Below are 17,704 nucleotides of genomic sequence, written 5' to 3' on the forward strand. Positions count from 1 at the left end.
TTCAATCAAAAATTGGATCTAGGACCAATCATACTTTCAGATTGAAAATGTTATTAACTGGTATTATTACATATGCCACGCACGAGACTTTTTTAGAAGTAGAATATTTTTACTATGATGAACATAGTTTGTTTGTAAAAAAAAATCCATAACATTATGAATCATATTTGTATTTGAATAATAAATAATAAATTAAAAAAACCATGAACTTGATAACTTATTCGTTTGGGTTGGGGTGTTTCTTCGTGCATCTCTATATATTCTTCTTTCACCTCCGTAAATTTTGATATTTTAAAAAATATTTCTTCTGTAATATTCTGGATTACGTAATTCGGAAGTTTTCTTTCAAAGTTGTAATTAACTTTCGGATTACAAAATCTCAAGAAGTTTTTTTTATATGCATGATTAGATGGGAGTGATACAAGAAGAATAAAAAGGTATTTCATTTGGGGGTGGCAGAAAAACTTATGCAGGTGCAGGAAGAAAAAAGAATCCTAATGGACGAAAGCCCAAAAGAATATGAATTTACCAATTTGCCCTAATAAAACATGCTACAACCGTTCAGTGTTTCTCTATACTTGGTTGATGCTGCTTTCTCTTTAGGTATCGCTCGAGTCTCTTCCTTCTCATCATTTCTCTCTCGGCTATGCACACTTCACTTATCGCAAATTCTCAAACTCAATCTCTGCATTTATTTCTCCCCAAGTTCTCTTTTTTTAGGTGTCGTTTATGGATTGAAACTTGGACCCCATGCCCTTGAATTGCAAAAGCATTATTACCACTGAATTAATTCTTTCAATTAAGTGTATGCCAAATTTTATTTAAATATTGATTCAGTTTAATCATTAATATATTATTCAATCAATGACCCATTCATTTGAAACCTATATTGGGTCAACAACTCATCCAATTCTCTTGTCTGTTTTTAGGCAACTTCTTCCTGCACCTCTACAAATTCTTCCTGCACCCTCTCATTTTCGAAAAGACTGTTTTGCCCCCTTTAAAAATTGACTTCCGGATTGTTCTTTCTGAAATATTTCCATAACGTCTTTTCCAGAACATGTTTTATGAATTCCAGATTTATAAATCTGGAAATAAAATAAAAATGTGTTTCAGAAAAGATGTTATTTTTCTCTTCCAAATTTTCTATTATGAAAATATCTTTTGCTTATGGAACTACTATTCCAAAAACATCTAAAACTGTAAAAGGTAATTTTGATATTTTAAAAACATCTAAAACTGTAAAAGGTAATTTTGATATTTTTTGAAGAATGTAGGGATGCAGGAAGAAAAGAGGTGCAGGAGGAAACACCCTTGTTTTTACTTACCAATAGTTTCGTTAAAAAAATCTTTGTTTTGGCAATAAAAAGAAGTTGTTAATTTTATTTCAGTACTGTCTTTTCTTTTCAACTGGTCCAAATACTTTTCCATTTCTTTTCATTGTTACCTTTCTTTTTCTTCTTGTAGAATGGACCTCCTCATTTATTATTATTGCTCTTTACGTTCTGTTCAGCGTTTAGTAATTAGAAAATTTGTTTAGCAGTTGCATTTTAAGGGTATTTTACTAGGGGCAAAAAAGGTTACAACTCTTATTTCGAAAATTCTGTAATCAAAACCTGCATATTCTGTATGTACGAGACAAGAACTACAATGAGTATAAATATATATTCTCTTTATACAACAACTCTAATATACACTTCTTTTTAACCAAAATCAGGCATAATATTCAAAATCTAGTTGGTGTTTTTTTCTTCTAATTTTAACTGTTGGATTCTTTGACGTAGTCTACGCCTGTGGTCATGTATCTTCCAAAGCCCATGTCCCAATATCACAGTGGAGTATATGCCATGTGTGATAATGGGAGCAAGAATGTTATCAGTCTGTCAAATTGACATTCCAAACACAAAAAGAAAAAACAAATTAATTTTTGCCTTTGAAATCCAAGACAACAACCAAATAATTTTGAAATAAATAAAATTTTAAGTTAAAGAATACCTTGATCCACTCCAAACCAAGGTAGAGGGCTAGTAGTCCTTCCAGAAGTGGGGAATAGATTTTTTTCATTTGCCGTTTCTCATACCAGGCTGCATGCAAACCAAAATTAGAGTGATTGAGAACAAGACATCATAGGTTGAAGATGAACTTTTTTTAGTCAAATAATAAATGTTGTTTAAAGAAACTTTCTTGATCAAATGTACCATCATTACTAACAGTAAATTAACAAGTCAAATTTACTCCAAATCTTCTGCTTAGATAAGATGAAAAATTATGTTCATGTAAACAACAACAGGCGCCTCAAATGTAAGTACTTGCAACTTTTATTTTAAGAATATAAATCAGCTGAAGAAAGAACTATAATTCAGTCGTCTAGAATGATAACAGAGAAGGAAAATGTGAACTGATTCTAAACTTCTGCTACAGGAGAAAAGAACTGAACCTTCAAACAGCTTTTTCAAATCTTGACGACCAGAGCGAGATTGTGTAACAGGTGCAACAACATAAGTAGGATCTGAAAGAAAAAGGAAAAAAGGATAACCATTAGGAGAGGCCATTTATAATGAGACTGAGAACATGGTAGGGAAAGTGTTAAAAGGTCACCTTTAGGAGAGGCAGCCATGTAATAGAGAGATCCAGTAAGAACTGCTGTAAGAACAGCTGCAAATGCCTGAGCAAATGGAACAAATGGAGGCAGCACACCAGTCTACATTATACCATACAATCATAAGTTAGCCATTGGAATGAAACTTTGATCTTCGAATACTTGTGGTTGCACCTCATAACATAAGAAAAGACAATTTAAAAATTGGTACACATACCAATGATGCCATTCCTTGAGCATCTGATATAAGATTACTGCCTCTTAAAAATATATCAGCCAATGCCCCCTGTAGAATTGCAATAATAAATCATCAGAGGCACATATACAGTGTCCTATGCATAAAACAAGATTACAAAGCCTGCAAAAAAAAAGTTCTTTCATTTTCACAATGAAGAAATTTTCATCGTACAGCTCTAGTTATTCGTCCACTGGCAAGTTTGAACTAAACGAAATATATACAGGATAGGTGTGACTTTTTCATCAATCTCTACAGAAAAGCAAGGTTTTTCTCTATTCCGAATAATCATTAAGAGGAAAAACACTTGGTGACCTCAGAAATGAATTTAGTGACGGGAGATTTCATAGAGCTCAAAACTGTTTACAGGGCCTTATACTATAGAGTTCAAATATAGAATCCAGCTACACTTGGAGAAATGTGCAACATATATGTTCTTCTGAATATATTTGTTCATTATACATACACCCAAAAGACATTTCATTATTCCCAATTATAAGCTTATCCAAACAATAATTTTCAGACATCTCTTGGCATATATAATCAAAACCAGAGGCAGAAGCTCCTAACACAAACCTGAACAGCAGCCCTATAGAAGAGCTCCTCTCCAACTGAACTCGCAGCAACCATCAGTATAAACTGTATAGTATAGTACAGTCAATTAGATTCTTCTTCGTCATAGCACTAGATTTCAAACAATTCAGTATGTCAAAGCAAACAAGTTTTATCATTACCTGCCAAGGGGACATCCCATAGAAAAAGCTCCACAATTCTTCATCCTCTACATCTCTGATGGCACGGGCATGGGGTGAAAGCTTCACAACTTCATCCTGTTAATTAACATGTCAACTCGTTAATTTGAAGCTTTACACGAGAAGAAAGTTTCTTTTGACAAAGGCTCAATTCATGTGAACAAACTTACATCGAGTATAAACAAAAGGGCCATAATTGGAGGAGCTGCGTATCCAAGCCCTTCCAAAATGGCATCTAATGATAGATGGAAACCCCCCAGAGAGTCAATTCCTGTAATCGAACAAATAAAACTCCCCGCAACAGCCATGGCACCATAAATCCCTGGAACAAGGAAACTCATCACAATCAACCCATGCTAGAAAATGTAAAGTTCAATATAATCTAATTTCCATTTTCCCGAGTGGAAAATTCATTAATTTGATTTACAGAGAATCTTTCAACGCTTTTACTTCATGTGCTACACAACAAAGCAACACTCTACTTCAGTTTAAAGAAAGTAAAAGGGATGCAGAAAAGTTCAGAAGTTTGGTATTCATTAGATTTGAAAACTTGGCGTGATGTCATCATAACTGAACTGAACTCACCGATGCCATAACTGAGTCTGACGACAGCACCAATCTTTTCCCAAACGGGAAAGTCAGCGTCGTTGAAAGTGCTGCGATTGAATGTGGTAACCTCCATGGCAGGTGTAGTGAACCCAGTTCGAGCCTCTCCCTCATCGATTGCATCGCCGCTTCTCTCCGCCGAAGCCTTGGCACAACGCACCGAAAGCTTAGGCGCGTCGAAACACGTGTTGTTCTTCTTCTTCCTGGGCTGAAATTCACATAGCTTGGAGCAGTGAGCAAGTGCTGCAGGAAGCGATGAAGTTGAGCTTGAAGGGGAAGGAGTGAGTCTCAGAGACAGCTCCATCATCAACAACGAAAAGGGTTGGTTCAGATGGACGAAAGAGAAGCAAAAGTTTGAGCTTTGTTGTTGTTCATTGATTGCCACCGAGGTTGGAACATACAATAACATATGACAGCATCCCTTGTATTGCTATACCAATGGCCGTGTCTGTATCTATCTGTGGGTGTGGTTTGTATGAGTCGTGAGAAAGAGAGAAGTTTATTTGAAGGTGGAGTGGTCAACTTGGACAGGATTGATGAGAATATCCCAACACCCAACCAAACCCTGCCATCTGGAGATAACGTTGGCAACTCTCCAGTTACGTGAAATTCCATGATTTTTTTATGGTTTTCGATTTGTCTCAGAGCCACCAACTAATTTTTTTTTTTTTTTTCCATTTCCGTGGCGCTTGGTTAAAACCTTACCAGCTTTATAATCTGTCTTCTTACGTGAAGCTTTCTCCCAACTTAATTTACCTTATTGCACGGTTCACCTAATTCATCAGTAATGGAGATTAGTGATAGCATGCACCCTTCATTAACGAACACGCAGTATACTGAAATCAACTAATTAATACTATTAGGTGTGATAAAAAAAATTCTCTTTTGAATATTTGATACACATTTATTCTTGAAATTATTTAGTAAACTTGTATAAGTAGGGGCTACACGATTTCACGACACCTCGATACCCATTATCATGTATAAAATGTATTAAGGTAACAAGATAACACAGATTAAATGTATGAAAAATTAAATAATACACTTTTTAATCTTGATATACGTGTTAATATGGACCAAAGAGTAAAATATTCATTAATGTCATATAAATATGCAAACAATAAAAAAAAATACATCATTATTATTGCATTTATTATGTCGGTATATCGACTCAACATTAAAATGATTCATCAAAATTATATAAATACACACAATAATCAAAGCAAAGATATATCATTATTATGGTATTTATTATGTCTGTATACTTATTATTTACACTACACGGAAATTATGAAATAGAAACCAATTTTTAGAGACCAAAATAATTAGTTGCAATAGTAACTAAATTAGAGAAAATTAGTTTATATTATTGTTAAATAGTTTCTAAATTAGTATCTAATTAGTAACCAAGGTTTTAACTACCAATCATTTAGTTTCTAAATTTGGTAGCAAAAACATTGGTTGTTAATTAGATACCAATTAAGAAACTATTTAACAATAATATAAACTAATTTAGAAATCAGTTTTTTTTAGTTTTTAAAATGATTTCTAATTTAGTTATTATTGCAACTAATTATTGTGGTATCTAAAAATTGGTTTATAATTTTTTTGTAGTAGTGTTACTTCAACGTAAAAAAAAAAGTACACATACATTTTTTATGAATTTTTTTTTCAAGAACCAAAGTTCAAACACTAGAAAAAAAACCAAAGAAAGAAACATTCAACTGAAAAGTGAAAGATCAATTACTCATAGGTGTAAACACTAGTCTCTCAACTCTTCACACAAGAACAAGATGTCGACTTTGGTGGAATGAGACATTTTCTTTTTATTGAAATAGCTGCATTATTGGAAATTTTTAACAGCAACTGTGAAGTCATTCGTACATAAATGGTTGGTTTTTAATGATATATTAGTAGTTGAACATAATATTAATTATAGATAAATTTGATTCTGTGGTCACCAAATAAGTCTCTACAAATATATCCTGAATCAATCATCCATGTTGTCTTTTTCTTAATTGGGCTTACTACCACAAAAACCATAAGAGTTAACATGGATTTCAACTTCAACGTGGCAATGTCCAAGTTAGGTTTTAGATTTTCATGTTGTCAAAGGATTTTTTATTTGTTTGTAAAATATATTATAAGTAATTTTCATCTCTGTAAATAAAATATAAGATAGCCTCTTTTCTAAAATACAAGGTCCACATCTTCTAAATAAAAATAAAACTACAACGTTAATTGGCTTTCGGAGAGAAAATAAAGAGAAGTGTAAGTAAAATAGATAATATGACAATAGGTGGAAAAAAACAAAAAGACATTGTAAATGTTAATGAGATATTTATGATGTTGAAATGTTCATATATATCCAATATTATTTTATACACATAATTTATATTTTTCAAAAAAAATAAATAAATAATTTTTAATACCAATAAAAATAAAATAGTAATTAAGTTGGTTAATTAAATTAATTTCGTTATAAATTGAGGTTTTATTCTAAAAATATACATAAACTTGAGTTATTTATATAGGGATTATCTATACCTATGTATTTATACCTATATATAAAGAGAATTATCTATTTTAATTGTTTTTTATTGTACACAAATTTATTCTTATTTTATTCTTATATCAATATTTTATTTTATTAATTTATTTTGGTTATTTCACCATTTTATAATTACTTAAATGTAAAACTAAAAAAAAGAGTTAGTATTAAATTTGAAAGAGTTTGAGAGACAATCATTTTACATATAGAAGGATCATATGTAGACCAAAGATCATATGTAGACCAAATATCATATGTAGAATAAATTTTACACCATCTAGTTATTTATAGTATGGAAACGATTGTTAGCTCTTTCCAAAGATTGTTAGTTTTTTTTTCAAAGTTCATTGTTATTTTGATTCCAGACGGATGCTTACTGTAACTATTTTCAATGGGTTGATGAAGTGAAACATAAAATTGAACAAATTCTACATACAAAATGATCCATTTCCATACTACAAGTAACTGGATGGTCTAAAGTTTAGATCATAGACAAAAACCAACTTCGTGTTAAAATACATTGAAAAAAAACACATTTAAACCTTTCTTTTTAAGTATTTTTCGATTATGATTACCTTAATAATAATTCTTCCTTTTCAATATCACTTCCAACTCACAATTCAATTACTTTATATAAAAGAACAAAACTAATCAACTCATGTGTCTCTAAATTTTGTTTGATTGATCGAGCAATAAAATTTATTATATTTTTTTAATTGAATTCCTATTATTTAATTTTTCTGTTAATTGAGTAATATGGTTATTATATTGCCTCGTCACTTTGCTTATTTTCAGTTAAGAAATATGAGGTTTTGTAGTTAATGTAAACTAATATTAACTTAATTTAAGATGAATGGCAAGTGACTTTTAGGTAACTGAAAGATTAAATAAAAAAAATTCAATTGAAAAATATAAAATTTTAAATACTTAATAGAAAAAAAAATTATAATAGAGACTGAAAATATATAAATTTATGAAAACCTTAAAAATTAAATAAATCTAAAATAAATTAACATTTTTATTGTGAATTATTTAAAAAGGGCAAGAGATCATTAGACACCAATAAATAAAAGAAAATATATTTGTAAATCCTTTAATTACATTATTAATTATCTTACTGTCTATAAAAAAGAAGAAAAAAAATAGTTATCTCATGTCTCCTTTTTTTTTCATCCTTTAAGCAAACAAATGGTATGTTACCATGCCAATATGAGGTGTGGTTTGCATTGTCTACACAAAAGAAAGATAAAAAATAGTAAAATGTATAATAATAAATGTTGTAGTTATAAAACATTATATAGATAACTTTAAAACAAGATTAACTATTGTTGGAGAATATTTCTTAAACCAACAGTGGGGCAAAAGGTTATTTAAAATATTCGTAATAATTACTTTTAGATCTCAATATGTGATGGTTGATAGCATTGCTAATAATTATTTATATTGATGCAAATATAAATAAAATTACTTAATTTTTCATCAAGTATATTTAATTTTTTATTTCATAAAATAAAAAGAGTATATTTTAAATTATCCTTACTCGTGTTTATTAAATATGTATCTGGATTTAAGCATAACACTGTATTAGAAAATGAGATACTAGTGATGAAATTAGTGGAATTTTACTTTATAAGAGTATTTTTTTTAATAATAATATTAAATAAGATTGAAGTGGTTAGAATTTGCTTATATTGAAGTTCACTTAGCATAATTATTTTATTTTCTTATATTTGAGTTCAATTATAAATATAAATCACACATCAAAACCAATAATAAATATACTACATTTTGAAATCATTTTTACAAAATAATTTCTCTACTGCAAAAAAAAAAAATAGTTTTAACAGGAGTTTATTTTTACATTATTCAAGGTTAAAACATTGATTTAAGTTATTTATTCATGGTTGCAGTTTCTCCCATTAAATCATTTAGGGTTTTTCTAAATCTCAAGAAAAGTCTCTCAGTTAAATATCATAGGTTTAAGAACCTCCGTAAAATACCATAAGTTTCAAAACCTCCATAAAATACCACACGTTTTTAAACTCAAGTTAAATACCATGGGTTTAAGAACCTCGCTAAAATAGCATGAGTTTTGAAATTTCCATAATGACTTACCGTTTGAAATTACCTTCAACCCCATTTTCCACCATCTCTAACAATCCTCCTGACTTCTCTCTTCTACCGTAGACACACTGCTATCCGGTACAGGCTCAATGACCGTCGACGAAAGTCCTAATAAGGAATCACAATTTAGCCACACTTATGTCTATTATATTTAAGGAAAAGAAACATTAAATAAGACACTATCTTCTTCTTACACTAATATTGTTTCTTTCATCACCTTACTGTCCCATGGGTCACAAGCCACGGTCACCTAACTCGACAACAACTTGTGTTTATCACTACTTTATATATCATAAATAATTGTATTCTCTATCATATGTGGACTTCAAAGTCACGTGTGTTATTGGCTAAAGATTGCAAGAACATATTATGAGGAGAAATTAGCTTCAAAGTCACCGGAGGAAACCGTCGATGACATTAAAAGAGGGGACAAACTCAAAGGGGGATCGCCGGAAGCATTCACACTACATTACAGTGTAAATCTAAATAAGGAAATTAAAGTAAACTATCACTGGAGCAACGGGACAGTGTAGCACTAATTTCGCAAAAGCCAAAACGACAAATAGAAAGAGGGTAACGGTCGACTTCATCATTTGTGAAACAGACCTAGCGGTTGCCGTTGCCGATAAGACTGTTTCTTCCTGCACCTCCATATCTTCTTCTGGCACCTCCATACACAACATGAAAATACATTTTTATCCTTCTTGTGCCACCCCCATAGAATAACTTCCGGATTATGTAATCTGGAAATGCATTTGAAAAAAAACTTCCGGATTACATAATCCAGAAGTTAAAAAAGACTTCCGGATTACATAATCCGGAAGTTAAAAAAGACTTCTGGATTATGTAATCCAGAAAGTAATCATGCATCTGAAAAAAGACTTCCAGATTATATAATCCGAAAGCTAATTACAAATTTGAAAAATGACTTCCAGATTATGTAATCCGGAATATTACAGAGGAGCATTTTTGGAAATATGAAAATCTATGGAGGTGAGAGAAGAAGGTATGGAGGTGCATGAAGAAGCAGCCTGCCGATAATTGGACTAGTAACGTGGCCCAAATTATTCAACAAAATTTGGACAAAATATGGGGTACATGCCCATCATCACCCGGATGCGAAGGGAGTTTCTTCCTGTACACCTACATTTTTCTCCTGCACCCCTACATTATATACCAATATTATCCTTTCACAGTTTTGTGTGATTCTGGAATAGAGGTTTAAAAAGTGTTTTCAGAATAGGGATTCCCAAAAAGTGTGTTTCTGGAATAGAAAATCCAGAAAACAAAAAATCATTCTAAAATATCTTTTCTAAAACACATTTTTTTATTTCTGAATTGGTAAATCTAGAATTAATAAAATGTGTTCTGAAAAATATGTTCCAAAAGTCATTTTCAAAAGGAGTAAAACAGTCTTCTTGGAAAATAATGGAGTTCAGGAAGACATTTGTTATGATGGAGAAAGAAACAGTCGAATATGAATGAGCTAACCAGAGTCCCACAAACAAACTCCGTTGTTTCTTCCTGTACTTCCATTGCTTCTTTTGTCATCCTAAATTCTTAAAATATTAAAAATACTTTTTATTTTATTTACGTTTTCATTTCAGAATGAATGATTTGGAAAAGCTCTGAATGATAAAATTCAGAAGATATCTGGGAGGTACTTCCATATCCTATAATCCAAAATAAGTTTATTTTAAAAACTAAATTTCAGAAGGTATTTACATATTACAAAATTTAGAAAATATATCTTAATTCTAAAATACCTTTCGGATTCTATAATTAGAAATATATTTTTTTTAAAGAGAAAAAATATTTAAGGTTTTATAATCCAGAATCTAGGAGGTGTAAATAATAAAAAAATACCTTTTAAATTATAAAATCAGAAACTATTTTTTAAGGACGAAGTAGTCTTTTGCTGACCTATGGGGTGTCAGGATAAGTTATGGAGGTGTAGAAAGAAACAAACACAAATAGGTACGGCAAGCGGGGTGGGTCATGGCCCATTGAGAAAAACACAAGACGGTTCCAACCTGCTGGCCTGTCTACTCGCATAACCCTCTGTCCATGCAGGTCAAGTGTAGTGCGGGGCAAGCTGGCCCGCATAATCTGCGTAACTTAAAATCTGTAAATTTCTTTCTGCACCCACATATTTTCTTCACGCAGTCTCATTTTAAAAAATTCTGAAATTATTCATTTGAAATTTTACAATCTAGAATGCAAATTTGTGTTTTGGAGTGTGTAATATGAAATATTGTATAATCCAAAACACAAATTTTAACTTTCAAATTCTATAATCCCAAAAACTTATAAATTTCATATTCTAAATTTTTTACTTATATCTTATTACGCATTTGTCAAACCATTCAACCTAATTCATCTAAATAAATAAAAAATTAAATTTATTCATAATTTATATTTAATTTTATTTAATTAATTTTAATATATATATATATATATATATATATATATATATATATATATATATATATATATATATATATATATATATATATATATATATAACATCCCTTGCCACAAACCGAACACCTAAAGATCCGGTATGGTTCGCAAGCCAGAAATACGATAGCAACGACAAGACTGGAAGTATAAAATCCGCTAGCATAACAACAATTGAGCAAATAAGAAAACCTCTGCCAAGAGAATCAACAACTGATAGATTCAAACCGATCAAGTAGTTGAGACAGAGCACAAAACTATAAACTGCAACCAAATGATACTTTTGAAGAAGACCATGCTGAAACAATAAATCTTCAGTAAAATATAAATCTTTACTTTTTTCCGCATGATTTTTTAGTTTTATTAAGTTTTTTTTTTTCTGTAACTAACAAGTTTGGTTTTATATTGTTTATGGACATGTGTGTATTTTTTGCAGCTATATATGTTATGAACAACTAGTGAGTTACATGATGAATAATGATTTCTCTGTAAAAGGACTTTGGATGGGATTGAGATTTTAATTTTTTCATCTAACCTCTTGCCTAAGAAAGTATTTTTACTCATTAATAATTTAACTACATTAACATTCTATGTTTACACTTGTCTCTTATCATTATAACTATTATTTTTACAATTTAGTTTATATTAATAATTATTTCTTAATTTCTTCTTTTATATACTAATTTGTACTTTGCTGGTTGGAATGCCATGTTTTTTTTTTGGGTGTTTTCAAAGTACAAAAGGTGGATAACACGACAAACAAATCAATGATAAATTATTTCAAGAAATTGACATGCGTGTAATATATTTATGGATTGGTTTTGACCAATAAAGTTGAATTTCTTTCCCATCACTTAAATATCGAGTGTTAGCATAATACTTAAAAATATGAAGGATCAAAATTTGCTATTATGTTGTTTATGTATTGATTGTTTGTGACATTTAACTCTAATTCCACCACTTACTACTACTTGTCTTTATTTGTTTGCAAAACACAATTGATATTGTTTATCTAAGGTATGACACGGTAAAAAAGTTATTGTGAAGTTTATTTAAAAGTTTACACTAAATTTATTATGTAATTATAAAGGCATTGAGTAAACTTGGAGTTATAGTAATGGTGAAAGTGAAAGTAACGTTTTGAATTTTTAAAATTTTTTCTTTACAAGTTTTTAAATATTAATAATAAATTAATATAATAGAGTTTACATTTCATGACTAATCAGGGATTAATATCAATTTATAGATTAAAAAGAACTGTGGGGTAGTAAAAAACTTCTTAATTCGCATATTATGTGTAATTGACTATTTCCAAACGTTATATATAAATTTAATGGAAAGCTTTTGGACTAAAAATTATCTTATTTAGAAATAATCTTATCATATAAATTAAAGTGATTCATCATGTGTAATGTGATGTTTTTAGTGAGATTCATGAGTTCATAGAAAGACCGTTGAATTGACCATTGTTAGTAAATAAGAGTAAAAGAACATTTCTTAAGATTTTAATTTGAGAGTTATGCTGGTTGGACTTAGTAATATCATGCTTAAACATTTTAAGCAATTTATATTGATTCTGTTACCATATCCTAATAAGAACTCACAAAATCTCTTTAAATTTTACTTTTTAGGATTTAGGGTTTAGAATTGAAATTTTTATTTAAAAAAAAATCATAATGTCATTTAAGCATTACTCAAATTTTTATTATTAAATTGAACAACTTTTTTAAATAGAATTATTTTGTGATTAAAGTTGGTTAAGATGTCAAAATCTTGCAAAACAAACATTAACATTTTTTATTACATAGTGTTCTAAATAAAAGGGGTAACTCCCAACTAGAGCATAATTTTTATTAGAAAGAGTGATTTTCAGTCGAGTTGTCTGTCCTTTTTTATTGGTCTTCCTTCTTTCTTATAACGAGTCCTTCCTTGTTCTTCTTTATATCTAGTTTCCTCTCTGGCTTTATTTCCTCATAACTTCCCGTAATCTCTCCTCCGCTAATTTAGCGTCTTCCTTTCTATCAGGATCTGAATGGCATTTTCATTCATTTCCCAAATCAGAATCAAAACCGTTTCCAATCTTCCTACAATACCTTTAAAGGCAAGTTTATTAAAGTTCTAAAAGGCACTCAAGATTCCACACTCTTAGAAGTATTTCCGTTATATTGGTTGTCTCGTCCCCGATGTCAATCTTCCCGCTCCCCGAAGGATCTAGAAAATAATGAATTGAATGACTACCAAAAACTTGATGAACTAGGCACTATCTTTCAAACCTTTGTTCTCCTCAAGCTCGAATCGCAACCTACTTATATTAAATTCCACATTGGTACCTACGTCCTCCATTGAACTTTTCTTTTATCATTCATGATTTGACTAACTTTGTCTTTTATCCAGAAAACACCATGTCGTTGAGCAGAGTTGAAATGGATCGTCGCACAAAGAACAATTTTTTTTTAATTATAGCCATTGATCCTATTTCTATCCATAAATGTTGGGTTAAACATTAATAGCAACCACACCCACTTTCGATCGTTAATGAATGACTTTGTAGATGTAGCCATCAAATTAAGTTTGGTGACTATTTTTATATGTATTATTAATATATATTTTAAATGATATTTTGACCTGTTTATGAACACTTTTCAAACATGTTTATAAATACTCAAAATTCAATCAAGCTAAACCAGAATAATCTTCAATACGTAATTTAGGAAAAAATTGTATACAAATTAAAAGTAAATCATATTACACAACGGAATAAGTTCATAATTTAACTTTTGAATAGTCTCATGCATTTATTATATTTGATGGACTACTAGAGTTTGGTTTGTAGTATAGTGAGCACTTGTGAAACTATTAAACATTTTGCTCAATACACCAAGTACATAGACATTCCCTTTTTTATTTCCACCTCCAACAACATCGATGTATATTTTATTGTCATAAATGGAGACAACATGAGAGTTTTTCGAAGATGAGTCTTCAAACATCTACTGTTGTTGGGCTTCTTTTCAGTGTTACGCTTATATTTCTCCAAAAAATGAAGTCAAATTAATTATCGTGACGAAAATATATAGTAAAAATTAAATTATAACTTAAAAATGTAAACACACGACAAGGTCGTTTAAAAATGTAAACACACCGCAAAGTTCGAGTCTTTTCATTGACCCATTGTCCAATATTTAATTTCTTTGTTTTCTTTACAATATTCCAAATAATTGATTGTTGTTCAATATCCTTAATTATACTAAATGAAATTTTAATTATAAAATTTACCTAAAATTTCCTAATATTTAGATATTGTCTCGTTAACATAAACTAAAACATTTTTATGATATAACTATTAATTATATTAGTTAGTTAGATAATAAGGATAGACCTCTCCACAAATTATGTAAAAGTGAAAAAAAATTACAATTTTTTAAATTGAAAAATCACTGCCAAGATTTAAACCATTACACTTTTCTAAATTGAAAAATCACTGCCGAGATTTAAACCTTTTGCATTTTTATAAAATAGTTCATAAATGTGTTTTTACAAGTTATAACGGCTCATTCATAACTTAAATGTGTTAGTGCTTCTTTTTACAGTACTTATTTTCACTTTAGCAAAAATAAAAGTGTTTAATAAAAGAAATTATTTAAGTAATTTTCAACATTTTTTACTTGCTATGAGTAGTGTTTGAACTTGTAGTACATCATATTCTCTCTCATTCCAATATTTCATATTTAAATAATTTCCTTATTTATCCTGTAATAATACATTATTTATTATAATTATTTAATAATTTTATATCATCTTTTAGGTTTTTAATAAAATAAATCATCTTAAAAAATTAGTTATTAACTCAAACTTAAACATATAGTTACCTAAAAGTATATTTTTATATATAAAACTTGTATAAACATGCTAAAAGTATATTTTTATATATAAAACTTGTATAAACATGTTATTACAAAGTGAACTTTAAGCCTAACTCAACCCCATAAAACCGGCTTATAGGGTTGAGGTTTGCACCCACTTATATACAATAAAAAACTCTAATCTCTAGTCAATGTGGGATCTCCAACACATCTTCTTATATAATTTAAAATTTATTAATTAATTTAATATATAACTTACTAAATAATTAAAATTTCATCATAAGTTGATTATTTCTCTTTTTAATAAAATAACCTCGTTTTCTCAATGTCTGTGGGAATGACAATAGCGGCAAGGCATCCAAAATTTGAAAAATATGCATAGAGACGTACATACCATTTGTCATTCCTCACATGTTCTCACCAGCTTTTTACAATTTCATATATTATATATATCATCTGTTTCATCCAATTTTCTAATAAATAATTTTTTACAGATTTTTTAAATAATATTAATTTTAATTTATTCAAAAATACTATATTTATTAAAAAATACTCATAAAAAATTATTCAAAATATCAACATCATGAAAAAATAATAGACATTTTACAATATTGTTAATATTAATATTTACATTGTGTGTACTTGTATAAACTACATAGTACCTGAAATTAATTGTAATGTGTCGGTTATTTGATTATTTTATTACTTCTATTTCAAGTCTTTTTTTTGTAATGTTGGTCTTCGAAATTGATTAAAAAAAATATTCTGACAATCAAATAAGTATTTGGTATATAGAGTGTATATTAAAAATTGATTAAAAATGTAATTACATATCTCTTGAATATTTATTTATAATATTTAGTCATTGATCATTAGAGTCAAATTTTTTCTTTTTTTTATCGGCAAAAAATTAAATAAATTAAAGAGATACTTTAGGGATATCCCAACCCATATAAAAAAAAATGCTTTTAAACTTAGAACAAAACACAAGTATCCTAAAACCCTTCCAACTAATTTAAGCTTTACATAGTAATTCCCTTAAACCACAAATAGAAGACCAAAAATTTACTTTAATGATCTCAAATTTATCGTATATCAATATTAATTTTACTTTAATGACATGACTCGTCTAATGTGGTTGGTAAATGTATTGTTAAAAGAAATTTGGAAGCTGAGAAATGATCTCTACCCTCGTAAGTGAGTTGGAGAGAAAGGGTGATATTTTGTGGGTAAGGATGAGTAGTTCTGATCACTAACCATGCCGATGACAGAGTTGCGTGATAATGTTGTGGGTAAGGATGACTAGAACCATGCCCATGACGATGACAGAGTTGCGTGATTTGTAGTGAATGGTTGGTGAGAAATCTATAACTTCCTTGGGAAATTGGAGACATGCATGGAGGGGTGGGTTGATTAGGATTTCGAAGTGAAAATCCTTGGCAAATTTTGTTTCTATATTTTCTTTCTCTTCCACTTCCACTGTATGAAAATAAAAAATAGAATAAAAAAATAAAAATAGAACATTAACAATTAAACCATTACCATTAGAATTTATATAACCTATTGATACATCATAACAAAATAAACATAATAGTATTAATTCAATAAGAAATACCTTTAAATGGGTAAGAATAACAAAATAAAACTAAAATTTTGTAATTTACATTATTTTTTATGTTTCTATTTTCTTTTTTTTTTTAATTTTTTTTCTCACACTTCTCTTAATATTTTGTGTATTGTGCCTTTTTTTTTGTCTAAAGTTAAAGTAACTGTCTATCATGTCTATCAAATCAGTTTCAAATTTAATATTTTTTAATTTTAAATTTAAATAATTATAAAATAATGAAATAATCAAAATGAAATATTAATATAAAAATAAAATAAGAAAACATTAGTATAAAAAAAGAGTTAAAATGAAGAATCCAAGATTATTTCAAATACAATACCAGTAGTATTTTGTATCAATTCATAATTGTTGAACTTTAAATTTATTACATTGAAGGTTTGGTACATCATTTTAATTGGTAAACGAAATTTTGACAAAATTATTTTATCTAAGATAAGTTCTTAATAGTTGTTAATTACCATAATATTGAATATTGAAGTAGTGTGTTAACTTAACCAAACTCTTTCACTTCATTATCCACTGTATTTTGAAAATGAAGTTTTGTCCTTTAAATGATTTTTTTTACAAACAAAAGTATCATCTTTGTGCTATTATCATGTGTCTACCTCAACTCATTTTTACAATGATGCTCATATATTGTTCTCATCTGATACACTATGCACTACCATAAGGAAATGTGTGAACCAAATTTTGTACTTATTTAACCAAAATCATGAACCATGTAAACCAATAATTTTAATAAATATCAAGTTTTGTACTTAAGTCGTTCCTTTTTCTTTAGCACACATAAAGGATAACCTATATGTATTAGACAAGTTAATTAAGTATCTAGTTGAAAAGTTGAAATGGACTGAATCATGATAAATTAAATTTTACCAACTTTGTTG

At 29.0% G+C, this 17,704-nt stretch overlaps 1 protein-coding gene across 1 annotated transcript; it reads right to left on the minus strand.

The window, feature by feature from the left end:
• Nucleotides 1–1,651: 1,651 nt before the first annotated feature.
• LOC137810001 (uncharacterized) lies at nucleotides 1,652–4,791 on the minus strand. Its single transcript, XM_068611099.1, has 9 exons — nucleotides 4,172–4,791; nucleotides 3,757–3,908; nucleotides 3,569–3,664; nucleotides 3,411–3,473; nucleotides 2,817–2,885; nucleotides 2,599–2,701; nucleotides 2,438–2,509; nucleotides 1,996–2,084; nucleotides 1,652–1,880 (listed from the first exon to the last, which is right to left on the minus strand). The coding sequence occupies exons 1-9, from the start codon at nucleotides 4,599–4,601 to the stop codon at nucleotides 1,734–1,736; spliced, it is 1,221 nt and encodes a 406-aa protein (XP_068467200.1). The 5' UTR covers nucleotides 4,602–4,791; the 3' UTR covers nucleotides 1,652–1,733.
• Nucleotides 4,792–17,704: the final 12,913 nt, after the last annotated feature.

Source organism: Phaseolus vulgaris, chromosome 2, assembly GCF_000499845.2.
Source record: "Phaseolus vulgaris cultivar G19833 chromosome 2, P. vulgaris v2.0, whole genome shotgun sequence".
NCBI classification, from domain to species: Eukaryota; Viridiplantae; Streptophyta; class Magnoliopsida; order Fabales; family Fabaceae; genus Phaseolus; species Phaseolus vulgaris.

Coding starts and splice junctions, on each gene's coding strand:
- LOC137810001 (XM_068611099.1), bottom strand. CDS start 4,601: ATGTTATTGTATGTTCCAACCTCGGTGGCAATCAATGAACAACAACAA. Junction 3,909..4,171: donor CAGACTCAGTTATGGCATCG/GTGAGTTCAGTT, acceptor TCCTTGTTCCAG/GGATTTATGGTGCCATGGCT. Junction 2,886..3,410: donor TCTATAGGGCTGCTGTTCAG/GTTTGTGTTAGG, acceptor GCAATTCTACAG/GGGGCATTGGCTGATATATT.